Here is a 12,284-nt window from a genome sequence, read left to right as displayed (position 1 = left end):
ACAAGTGTGAAAGTTATGAAACTTCCATACCCTTAAGCTGCACTGGGGGGGAGGGGCAGCGGCGATGGGATGGGGTGGGAGACAAGGGTGGAGGAAGAAAGCAAATATATTTTTTAAAGATTTTATTTATTATTTATTCATGAGAGACACACAGAGAGAGGCAGAGACATAGGCAGAGGGAGAAGCAGGCTCCCTGCCAGGAACGCCATGCGGACTGGATTCCAGGACCCAGGGATCACGACCTGAGCCAAAGGCAGACACTCAACCGCTGACCTTCCTAGGTACCTGAAAAACAAATATTTTTAAATCAAATCTGCAGGACTTGACGTTAAATACCAAATTAGTAAATTCATTAGTAAATTCATAAATGCTGCTCCTAGTTTGGCTCTGTCCCTTTATCCTTACCACATCCAAACTCAGAGTGACTCACGGGAGCCTAGAAATAAGACACATATACAATTTTAAGGGAAAGGGAGAATTAGGAGGTTTGAAGCTGCTGCCGGAGAAGGCTAAGAATAGACCACGGACACAAAGAGAAGCTCCTCATTCCCTTTCCTCCCAGTGTAGGTGGTCCCCTGGTTTCACAGTCATTCCTCTGATGGCATGATTCTTCTTTTCTTCTTTCCTTCTCTCCTTCCTTCATTTCCTTGTTTTTTTTTTTTTTTTCCTCCCTGCCTTTCCTCCTTCCTTTCTTTCCTTCTCACCTTGTGGAAGAAGTTAGCTTTTTTAAGGGTTAGAGTGGGCTTCTCTACTAGGTTTCAGCTGTGACTACACATCACTAAAGGTCACTAACCTGATGTTGGGATTGGGGAGAAACAAAAAGAAATAACTAGAGATCTGGGAAGTGAAAAACCAATTAACTCTCCCTTCTTGGGGCGCCTGGCTGGCTCTGTGAGTAGGGCCTCTGCTTTCAGCTCGGGTCATGATCCCAGATCCTGGGATGGAGCCCCCGCTTCAGGCTCCTTCTCCCTCTGCCCCTTTGCTCACGCACTTGCTCTTTCTCTTTTCTCTCTCAAACAAATAAATACATCTTAAAAAAGCAAAAGCAAAAACAAAAAAACCCCTCTCCCTTCTTAAAAAGAGAAGTGAGAAATTAGACATATGAAGAAAAAAAAGATGCAATAGTGTCCTCCTCGGTTGTGGACCCCATCCCCTTAAGAAGTGAAGTGTCTCGGTAGGAGAAAGGAAAGACACCCGAGAAGGGGATCACATGGTGAGTAAGGGATGGAGGGTAGAAGGGAGGACCAAAGATGAAGAGGAATTTGAGAGGAAATGTCAAAGAACTCTTGTAGAGGATGTAACAACCACCTTTCTGCGTGTCCAGCCCGGACCTCAAGGAGCAGCTAAAACCTACGCCTGTGGAAGCACTTGGTAGCAATTTAAGACAGTAAATAGTAAAGAGAGCTACAGGTAGGTATTGGGACACTAAATGTTGATGGGAATTTAGGGGTGGGAGCTATTACTGTGAGGACGACAGCTGTATAGAACAGCAAGAGTAGTTATGAAATTCAGAAACTGCGGTTGCACGGGGCTGACAATTTTTCGAGCGCGAGAGAGGCTCCAAGAGAACCCTCGACTCAGCTTCCTCTAAAACCTGACTCGCCCAGAACGGCGGTCCTAGCAGACCTCGACCGCCGCGAAGCGACTGCGCCCGGAACCCGTGTGGCGAGCTTAGGGGTTGCGAGACGGACACTGTTTGCGTGACACCCTCCTCCGCCTCCCGCCCCCCCTCCCGCCGCGTGGTTGCCACGGCAACGGAGAGAGCCGGCGACCTGGGTTCCGGAAGCCGGAGAGCTAGAGCCTGGAAGCTCTTCCACTGGTCAAAGGATGCTGAGTCCGGAGCGCCTAGCCCTACCGGACTACGAGTATCTGGGTAGGAGCTTCCTTCAGCCTCGCAGAAGGAGAGGAGTGCAGACAGGCCAGGGTCTGGGGAGGAGGCGAAGAGGGGGCTTAGTGGGAACGGGTCGGGGTGGGATGCGGAGGGGCCGTTCCCGGGCCTGGACGAGGGAGGCGGAGCCAGGGGGGAAAACAGCATCTGGGATGGGGGGTGGGGGGGTGTCAGAGAACGTCTGAAGTGGTGTACGGGCCCAGGCTATGTGGATCGTGTCCAAACTGGAGCTGAAATTTGGGGGCCTTGTGGGGGACGTTACAGATCATGCTGGTGGTGGAGTAACCTTGGAACCTGAAGTGCCAAACCAAGCCATTCTGTGGACAATTATGTCACCCTTATAGCGGCCACTCACATTTTTTGAGCATTTCTTTTTCCCGTAGGCACAATGCTAACTAAGCCTTTTACGTGCATTTTTTGATTTGGTCTTCCCAACAGCCTTAGGAAAGAAATACTGAGTTTTCCTTCCATTTTGCAGACGGAGAAACTGAGGCTGAAGAGGTGACCTGGATAAGTAAGGGCCACAACAGCTAGAAAATGGTAGAGCTAAAATCAGAAGCTGATTTGCCCGCTCCAGAGCTTGAGCTCTTGACCACTAAGACAGTAGCTGTAAGAAGGAATTTTATTTATTCCTTTATTGAGCACTTTCAATGTGTAAGGCCTTTGCTGGGAGAAAAGAGGATGTATGCACATTTAAAAAAAAAAGAGGCTTTATTTTATTGAGGAATTTTAAGTTTACGGAAAATTGAGCAGCAAATGTTGTAGAGCCGTTCCCATCTACTCTCTCCCCTTCACTCAGTTTCCCCTGTGATTAACATCTGACATTAATGTAGTACATTTGTTAAAATTGATGAATCAGTATTCATACGTTATTATTAATGACATCCTTGCTTTACACGAGGGATCACTCTTTGTGTTGTACAGTTCTCTGGGTTTTGACTAATAGGCGTCATGTATCTGCCATTATAGTATCATACAGAGTAGTTTCACTGCCCCAGAAATCTGTGCTCTGTCTGTTCATCCTTCCTTCTGCCCCTCAACCCTTGGCATCCACTGACCTTTTTACTGTCTCTGAAGTTTTACTTTTACAAAATAACATGCAATTGCAGTCATGCAGTATGTAACCTTTTCAGATGGGCATCTTTCACTTAGCAGTATGAACTTAAGGCCCTCCATGTGTTTTCCTGGCTTGATAGCTCATTTCTTTTTATCACAGTAATATTCAATAGTATGGATATACTATTAAAAAATTTTTTTTAAAGATTTATTTATTTATTTTTATTTATGATAGACACAGAGAGAGAGAGAAAAAGGCAGAGACACAGGAGGAGGAGAAGCAGGCTCCATGTCAGGAGCCCCACGTGGGACTCGATCCCAGGACTCCTGGATCACGCCCTGGGCCAAAGGCAGGCGCCAAACTGCTGAGCCACCCAGGGATCCCCACTATAAAAAAAATTTTAATGCAAAAAAATTCTAGTTTAAATTTTTAGAGACATAGGCAGAGGGGAGAAGTAGGCTCTCTGGGGAGCCTGATGTGGGACTCGATCCCAGGACCCTGGGATCATGCCGTGAGCCAAAGGCAAACGCTCAACCACTGAGCCACCCGGGTGTCCCTAGTTTAAATGTTTTAATTGGTACTATGGAAATTGCATTAAAAATATGAAGAAGTTTATAGTGAAGTCTCCTCCCACTCCCCCTTCCACCATCTACCAGTTTTCCTCCACCCTTAGCACCACAGCAGTAACCATTATGACTGGTTTCCTATATATCCTTCCAAATTAGTTTATTACGTACATAAGGGAGAGTATAGTGCACACTTTTCTCATTTAATAGATCTTAGAGTAAAATGTCAGTCTTGGAAAGCTTCCTTCTTTTAAAAAATTTTTTTTAGTTACATAGTATTTAAATAATTTAGCCAATTCTCTATTGGCAGACAAGTTATTTTTAGCCTTTTGCTATCACTAAAAATACTCCACTGAATAACCTGCAATTTTGTTCCTTTACTAGTATACCTGCAAAGACAAATTTTGCAAAGTATAATTGGTCGGTCAGGTAAATATGTATTTTAAATATTGGTGGATTTACCAAATTGCCCTTCATAGAAGTTGTACTGTTTTACATTGCCACTAGCAATATAAGAATACCTGTTTCCCTATAGTCTTTCCAACAAAATATATCAAATTTTTGAATGCTTTCAACCTATTAAGTGGCAGTTAGTTCCAGGGTAGATTTAATGTACATTTCTTTTGTGCAATTGAGCATCTTTTTACCAAGTTTAAGGGCTATTTGGTTTCTTAAAGGTATACATATATATAGAAAGAGGTATATATATATCTGCATATATATACATATATATGAGTATATATGTACACATATGTACATGTATATTTGTGTATTTATATATATATGTGTGTGTGTATATATATGTATATAGAGAGAGATTAATTGACCACATCCATTAGTCAAAATGGCATAGTTATATCACAGATAATTTTGTATCAAATGAATAATAATAGCAATGTCTAGGGCAGCCCCGGTGGTGCAGCGGTTTAGTGCTGCCTGCAGCCTAGGGAGTGATCCTGGAGACCCCGGATCGAGTTCCACGTCAGGCTCTCTGTATGGTGGCTGCTTCTCCCTCTGCCTGTGTCTCTGCCTCTCTCTCTCTCTCTCTCTCTCTCTCTGTCTCTATGAATAAATAAATAAAATCTTAAAAAAAATAGCAATGTCTAGACCTTTGCAAAGGATTATGTATTTTATCTTATTTACCCCATATTCAATGAATCTATAAAATATTTGAAAAACCTAGTCCATTGTTCAGTCCCTTGGGTGTTTGCTATTTATTTTTATTATTTTCTTTTTAAAGATTTTATTTATTTATTCATGAGAGACACAGAGAGTGGCAGAGACATAGGTAGGAGAAGCAGGCTCCCTATGGGGAGCCCAATGTGGGACTGTATCCCAGGACCCCGGATCACGCCATGAACCGAAGGCAGATGCTCAATCATTGAGCCACCCAGGTGTCCCATGCTGTTGAAATAATATACCTCAAAGTCTTGGCGTATTTAACACACTAAGTGCTTTGCTGAATAGAAGTTGGTGGTCCCTCCATAGTGGGTTTTTCAAGAAGACTAATTCAGTGGCAATGCTGATAATGAGTCTACAAACAAAATCAGAGTCTCAACTTGATTCAGAAAGCTCCAGTGTCCACCCTTCTACCTAATATCTAAACCCTGGACAAGTGCTTCTTCAGGCTCTGTTGCATATTTAAGTGTCTTATTTCCCTGTGCCATTCAGCATCCGGGCAGTCATACTGCCCTGAGCAGGGTGATAGTACTGGCTTCTTCATGGTTCATCAGACCATACAATTCTGTGAAATGCATTTGTCTTTAGTTGAGAACAACCCCTATCCATTACAGTTGGTCTCTTTTACGGGGACGCTGTTTTGATGTATTCACGCTCAATTTAATGACCATTGAAAACCATTCTTTATAAATTAATAAAATATCTCCTGGTTTTTAAAATTTAAATACCTGTAGAGGGTTTGTCTTTTCTTTTCTTTCTTTTATAAATTATGAAGTCAGTTACACGTGTAGGCCTAGAGAAGGAAATACATATAGAGAAAAGAAAATTGCAGGAACAGGAAAGCTCTGCACATTCAGTGAAACAGAAAGCCAAAGCTGAGTACCCCTTGGCACATGGGTCAGAGGGCTTCGATTTAGTATTATGGTAGAAACTATAGGACTGTCTATTCAACGAATATCTATAGATTTCCCTTTCTGCCTGCTAGCCAGGCCTTAATATTTGCCTTTTTGACTATTAGTGAAGAAAACAATCTTTCATCAGTTGGGCAAACTGATCCATTCCCCTGCTGACTTTGTGGATTAGGAACCTGCAGTCATCCCCTAGAATGGCTTAGGATCTTCAGATCATCATTACAGAATCAGATCAGGGATGTTCATGCCTGCAGTCATCAGAATGTAATGATAGAAATTGTGTTAATGCCGAGGGCTGGTAAGGAGATGAAATAAGAATAGAACCCTTGAAAGATTTCCAGCCTTATGAAATCTACTTATTGGAAGCTTCTGCCAGAGGCTGAGGTGTGTTTGTGTATCTGGTTGGGTGTGGAGAGCTCTCTAGAGCCGAAGGGCAGCCTGTTCTGGTCCCAGGTTTGCAAAACACACCACCTACGTGCTGACCTGAGTATAAGCATGAGGGTGTGAGGTTTATTTTTTACCCCACCTAATTTAGTGAGGTGTATGCTTTCACTCATGCTCCAAGTTACTTCTTCTGTTTCCATGAAAACTGCTTATTCTCACTAAATTTAGTGTTTGGTTGGCATAACAGATAACTCTAGGAAATTAGAGATGATCTTTCTCCTTTGGAGGGTATACTTTTGGAGGAATCTTAAATTGAATAGAGGAATTTTAAATTGAACAGTTTTTTTTTTAAGTTGTAGTTTTTAAGCACTTCGTATATACTTAGCAGTGTGCCTTATCTGATTTATTTTTCACAACCACTACACAAAGTAGGTATCGTTAATCTCATTTGGTAGTTATTAATATCACCTCATTTTACAAATAAGGAAAAGCTTGGAAAGGGTAATTAATTTGTACAAAGTCACATAGGCGATGATGCATAACAAAGCCAGGATTCAGACCCAAGTTTGCTGATTCCATAGCCTGTTTTGCCCTCTCCACCAAGAAGATACATATAAACAAACCCGAATACTTATTTGGCTTCAAAGGCAGTGATCCTTGCTTCCCTGTTAGAAGTGGAGCTCTTAAACAGTTCATTAGTTGCAAATGAGTTTCCTGAGATCAGGAATTGTATTTTACTCATCTTTATATACCAGCCTTTCACAATGACATACTTAATACAAACATATATGTGTGGGTTTGGGTTTTTTTTTAAGATTTTATTTATTTGAGAGAGAGCGAGTGAGCAAGCATGAGCAGGGAGAGAGGCAGAGGGAGAAGCAGACTCCTTGCTGAGTGGGGAGTCTGATGCAGGGCTCCATCCCAGGACCTGGCTGAAGGCAGATACTTAAGCAACTGAGTCACCCAGGTGCTTCCAAACAGGTTAAATAGAATGTGAATAATCTCATTTATAAGGTACCCCAAATATAAGCATCTAACAACAATTAAGACTTAATTAGGGACAAAAAAAAAAAAGAATTAAGCTCTTACTATGTACCAGGTAACATTTTAAGTGCTTTACATATATTAACACACATGAAATATTTTATTTATTAAAAAATATTTTATTTATTTGAGAGAGAGAGACAACAACCCAGGAGGAGGAAGAACAGAGGGAGAGAGACAAGTGGACTCCACGCTGAGCATCCTAATGCGGGGCTTGATCCCACGATCTGGGGCCCAATCGCACAACCTGAGGCTAGATCCCATGACCCGGCGATCAGGATCAGAGTCAGATGCTTAACTGACTAAGCCACCCAGGAGCCCTGATAATTTTAATTGTTATCTCCATTTGACAGATGAGGAAACTGCAGCATAAAAATACTTAACAACTAGTTAGTAAGTCAGGGAGGCAGAATTCTAATCCATCAGTCTGACTCCACAAAGCCCATATTGTTAAACTCTATGTTAACTTTGAGTAAATACCTTGGGCAACTCCAAAACTGAGGCTCCAACTATTGCATAGACCTATGCATAAATGTTGAAGTCCAGGTGACTCCAAGGGCTTACTTTAGCATTTCTGCCAGGAGGGGGCATCCTAGGAATCAGGATGGATCAGGGAATAGTAAAATTTCAGTTCCCTCTTGCCACTGGATTCATCACTCAGAGGCAGGCAATGAGGATATAACTTCTAAAAATAAACCATTTGGGAGTGTTTTATTGACAATAATCTGTGTGGTTTGGATAGCTGTGTGATTTTGAAGAAGTTACTTAACCTCTCTGTGCCTTAGTTTCCCTTTGGGCAAAATGTAGATAGTAATAGTACTTATTCATACATGTAAACCTTTAGAGCAGTGCTTGGCTGTACATTGTAAAAAGAGTGTACAAAGATGAGTTAGATATCTTTTAGAGCACCTGGGCAGGTGCTCAATAAATACTGTTGTAACTACTTTTTAAAAAAAGTATATAATATATCTGTGGCAGCCATAAAAAATGTGTCTCTCAGATGTCCTGCTGTGGGGAGGGAAGGGTAATTAATGTTCAACTCCAGCTCTGAATCCAACACCCTGTTCATACTGAGGTTACACTCCCACAAGCTGCTTCCAGTCAATGGCTGGGTGGGATAAACCCACTTCTATGAGGTATGTGACTGCTTCTTTAGGTGGTGAATTTGGCTTGAGGATTCTCATTGCATTGCTATCTAAATTCTCTTTTCTCTCTCTCTCTCTTTCGCTCTCTCTTTAAAGGGTCAGCTCTGCATTGTGGTCTGTCAGCAATCCCAGCCTCCCCTGCATTTGCTCCATGAGTTTTCCCCCCAGTATATCTCTTGCATGTCTGATCCTGTCTTGGTATCTGCTTCTCAGAGTATCTGGACTAAGACAACATCCAAAAATCACTGATATAGTCCCTTCCAGCCTCAAAGTTAATATAATTTCTTCAAGCCTTGGTAGAGGTTCTGACAGACTTTCTATGTAGAAGACTCTTAAGTGTTATCCTATTTTTTGTATTTGCTGATATCATAGCACATGGTATTTACTCGTCTTACTGCCAGACACTTTCTATTATTTGTTTGTTTATTTATTTGTTTGTTTATTTTGTCAGACACTTATTATTTATCTGTTTGCCTTTGGATGAATCCTGATGAGAAAACTTATTTTTGTTTTAGTATAATTAGTGAATCTTCCAAACCCAACCATATGCTAGGAAACATTGCTATTTACCATAAGTTAGCAGAAATACTCTTAGGACTTTAAAGTGGTTGGGTAGCTGCAGAAAAGAAATGAAATAAAATATTATAGATGTTACACTGACTTCCTGAATCTTTGGAAACTAGATTTATAATATATAACACTGGTCACTTTAAAATAATAATGAACGTATTTTACAGATCATTTCTTCTTCCCCCAATTCTCCTTCTTTCCCTTTCTTCCTAATTGTTCCTTCTTTCCTAAATACCCTCTCTCTGTATAGCAAGACATGAATGTAAAGTGTTCCTCCTGGGAAACTTAATGCCATATATAGGTGATGGGACATATTCGTGAAAGACAATAACACAAAGTGACCGTGTAGTAAGTGATGTTTTAGAGTGGGGGAATCAGATGTGTGCAGCTGTGTTGGTGGTTTCCCAGTTTGGTTGGCAGCTTCTGAGTCATGGCAGGGCAGCAGTTCCCTAGGCGGCCCAGTTCTGGGAGTTGTTCCTGGAAGTTCAGCCTAGACTCTGTAAGCTATTTAGTAAATATAATAAATATATTTTTTTGGGGGGAAAAAAGAGCAAATGATATTTTCACTGGGAGAAAAAAAAAGCAAGTGAATTCTAAGGCATGTTGTTCCCAATCCCCATCCACCCCCGTTTCTCCAAGGTAACTAAGTTGCAGGTGATTTCTGTTTTATTCTAGGGTTTTTAAATGGTTCTGTAAATTTGTGACCTCATCATTTATGTATTTAAGTAATATTAAAATCTTTCCTCCAGCTGCTGTCCAAAAGTTGGGCATCACTTTTATTTAAACAAATACCATGTTTGCTTAATGAGTAATATTAGGAGATTGAGTCAGTAAAGTTTTAATAAGTAATAATAGTAGATCAGAAGAGATAAATGATCCATTAGCTTATCTCTAGTTCATCATCCTGTGCATATCCTTCTTAGCACTTATCACAGTTACCTATTTGTATACTTGGTTATTGTCTGTTTCTTACTAGAATGTAAGCCGTGAGGGCAGGCCTATTCTCTCAGCATTTCCAAAATCTAGCACAGTGCTCAAATTAGGTGCTTAATTGTTAAATGAATGGTTTGCTTTAAATAACAGAATAATTTTTTTATTAAGAAGGGAGTGAAAAATCCAGTTCAACAAATAGTTATTGAATTTCTACTATGGAGAGACACTAGACCTTTTTTTCCCCTCCTTCCATGAATGAAAAAAAAAGGATGGCTGATTAAAATCTGCCCCGGATCATTCTAGTTTTAAACTCTAATTATACCGAAGGATAATTTCTTGGTTGATGCCATAGTTTCTGCTTTTTTGGTTATATAACAGTAAGATTTAACCCATTTTGAAAAAATGGTATTTTAAGAAGGAAAGACATTTTATATACTTTGGGGGCATCTCCAGGAGATCCCATCCTATAGTTGAGCAGAGAATATGCTTTGATTAAGACTGGAATTACCCTTGCAAACTAATCTCAGGGTTCTCTGCATTGGGATTGCTCTTGCACCACTTCCCCAGGGGCCTTAGGAAATAGCTCATTCTATGATTGGAATTTCAAGTCAAAACACATTTATCTGAGCAGAATTTTAATGATTTATCAAAGAGAGGAGGGATTTTCCCAAACACATCTGAACCTACCAAATTACTGATCCCATTAGCTATGTTTTCTCTTAAGCACCTTTCTTTGAACAAAGCAATTACTGCTGAAATCATCAAATGTATTTTTCATAAAAGCTTTTGACTAAGTTTTGTTTGATTAGCAGGAACCCGGTAAAAGTAAATATTGTTTGAGAAGGCACTTTCAGAGCCCTTTCTTTTTCTTCATTGAATTAGCTTTTTAAAAGCGCTATTCTTTGGAGAGTAAGAGCCTTTTTCCAGCTGTCCTATTGTGTAGCTCAAGGTCTTGTTAATACTATTATCTGGCCCTGAGATTACAGGTAATTGTGATAAAACACAAGCTTCAGTTTCTGTAATCTCAGACAGAAATCTGTTTGTGCCCAGACCTTCATATCAGGTGTTTGTTAAATTCAGACTTCTCTCACCTGGGATAGCCCCACTGGCCCCCCATAAACAGAGGTATCTGGCAGGGACACAGCTGCCTTAGGGCCATTGCCTTTTTTTTTTTTTTTAATTGTGGCAGAACACCTCCTGTGGCCAACTTACATACAACATGTGCTGAATAGGAAAATTACATATTTTAAAATAGTCATGTTTGAAACAAGAACACTTTTGAATGTGAAATGTACTAAAGGCCACATGTCTTTGGCTTTGCTTGTCAAATGGAGAGGCTGCCAGAACCACTCAGCTCCATGGTTCTCATGCCCCAAAGTCCTGCAAATTGACACGTAAGTAGACAACACACAAAGAAGCTCAGCCCATGAGAAAGTGAATTTGGGCGCTTGGGCTGGCCTCCTTTCTCTCTATGTGGAGTTTTTTCCAGCTTCACTTCTACTGTCCCATCGTAGTTTCTCAGAAAGGAGAGATTAAATGTGTCTGGAATTTCAGCATGTTAACTGCACAGGCAACATGAGGCTAGCACTCAGGCCACTGTTCAGCCTGTCATATGGAAGGAATTGCCTTTCAGGGGAGATTATAATTGTGTATGTAGCCACACAAATGCACATTCTGCCTGGAGGAAAATGCACAGAAGAGGAGGCCTCATGCTGCCACTCAGGTCTCTTTGTAGAGGGCTGCATAAGAAGCCCTCACATGGTGGAGTCAACTCTTTTGGGCTTAATGAGTCATCTTTTTGTGTGATGCCTACTTCAAAAAAAGAAGAAGAAGAAAAAAAAGAAGAATAAGAATAAGAAGAAGAAGAAGAAGAAGAAATGCACTTTTCCCAAAGCAAGTTGCTTTTATTGGCCCTGCAGCTCTGTTGAAGAGTTTTGTACATTCCTGATGACATCATTTACAATGCTAGTGCACAGACAGTAAACAAAAAATAATTTAGCTTTCGGGCATTTAGACAAACCTTAAATAGTTCAATTTAGAGAAATGATAATAAGCTTTATAAACAGTGCACACATGAGCTTAAACAATAAGCATGACCCCAATCCTTTTTGGAATGTGATGTGCTGAAAGATGGCTATAGAGAAAACTAGAAGCTTGACACTTTTGAATTATGTGCAGTTCAAACCTGAGTCGTGGTCTAGTGTCAATCTGAAGCCGTATGTCTAGTTAGTGGATAAAATGCAGGCTACCTTGTGGGTAAGTCATCAAACTCCTTGAGCCATAGCATTTTACCTATAAGAAAGGAAAAGGTAATATTACCACTTACCTCATAGGAATGTTAGAAGATTGAGAAGATAAACATGTGGGGCTCTTTATAAGGAAGGTATTTTGTAAATCGAAAATATTTTTGTAAATTGCTATTATTATTCTCCTTGATCAAATTTCCCCAACAAATGGAGTTGATAAAACCTACCTCACAAGGGGCTGAGAGGATAAATTAATTAATATGTATCAAGTATCTTAAACTTTTAAGAAGACCTAAAATCATCTTTTTTGATAGGCTCTAAGCCATCAAACCTGATATTTAGATGCATGGTTAACTTACAG

The 12,284-nt window shown here is 40.5% G+C and overlaps 1 protein-coding gene across 1 annotated transcript in view; it reads left to right on the top strand.

Moving 5' to 3' along the window:
- Window positions 1–1,755: 1,755 nt before the first annotated feature.
- The window catches only part of C11H11orf49 (chromosome 11 C11orf49 homolog), a 203,192-nt gene continuing 192,663 nt past the window's right edge, over window positions 1,756–12,284 (top strand). The window contains exon 1 of the mRNA XM_041723446.1: window positions 1,756–1,873. Within this exon, the coding sequence (XP_041579380.1) occupies window positions 1,828–1,873 (46 nt within the window). The 5' untranslated portion in view covers window positions 1,756–1,827. The remainder of the gene's footprint in view (window positions 1,874–12,284) is intronic.

Source organism: Vulpes lagopus, chromosome 11 (assembly GCF_018345385.1).
Source record: "Vulpes lagopus strain Blue_001 chromosome 11, ASM1834538v1, whole genome shotgun sequence".
NCBI lineage: Eukaryota > Metazoa > Chordata > Mammalia > Carnivora > Canidae > Vulpes > Vulpes lagopus.
Note: the sequence above shows the minus strand (reverse complement) of the source record. Positions and strands in the feature narration are given on the sequence as shown.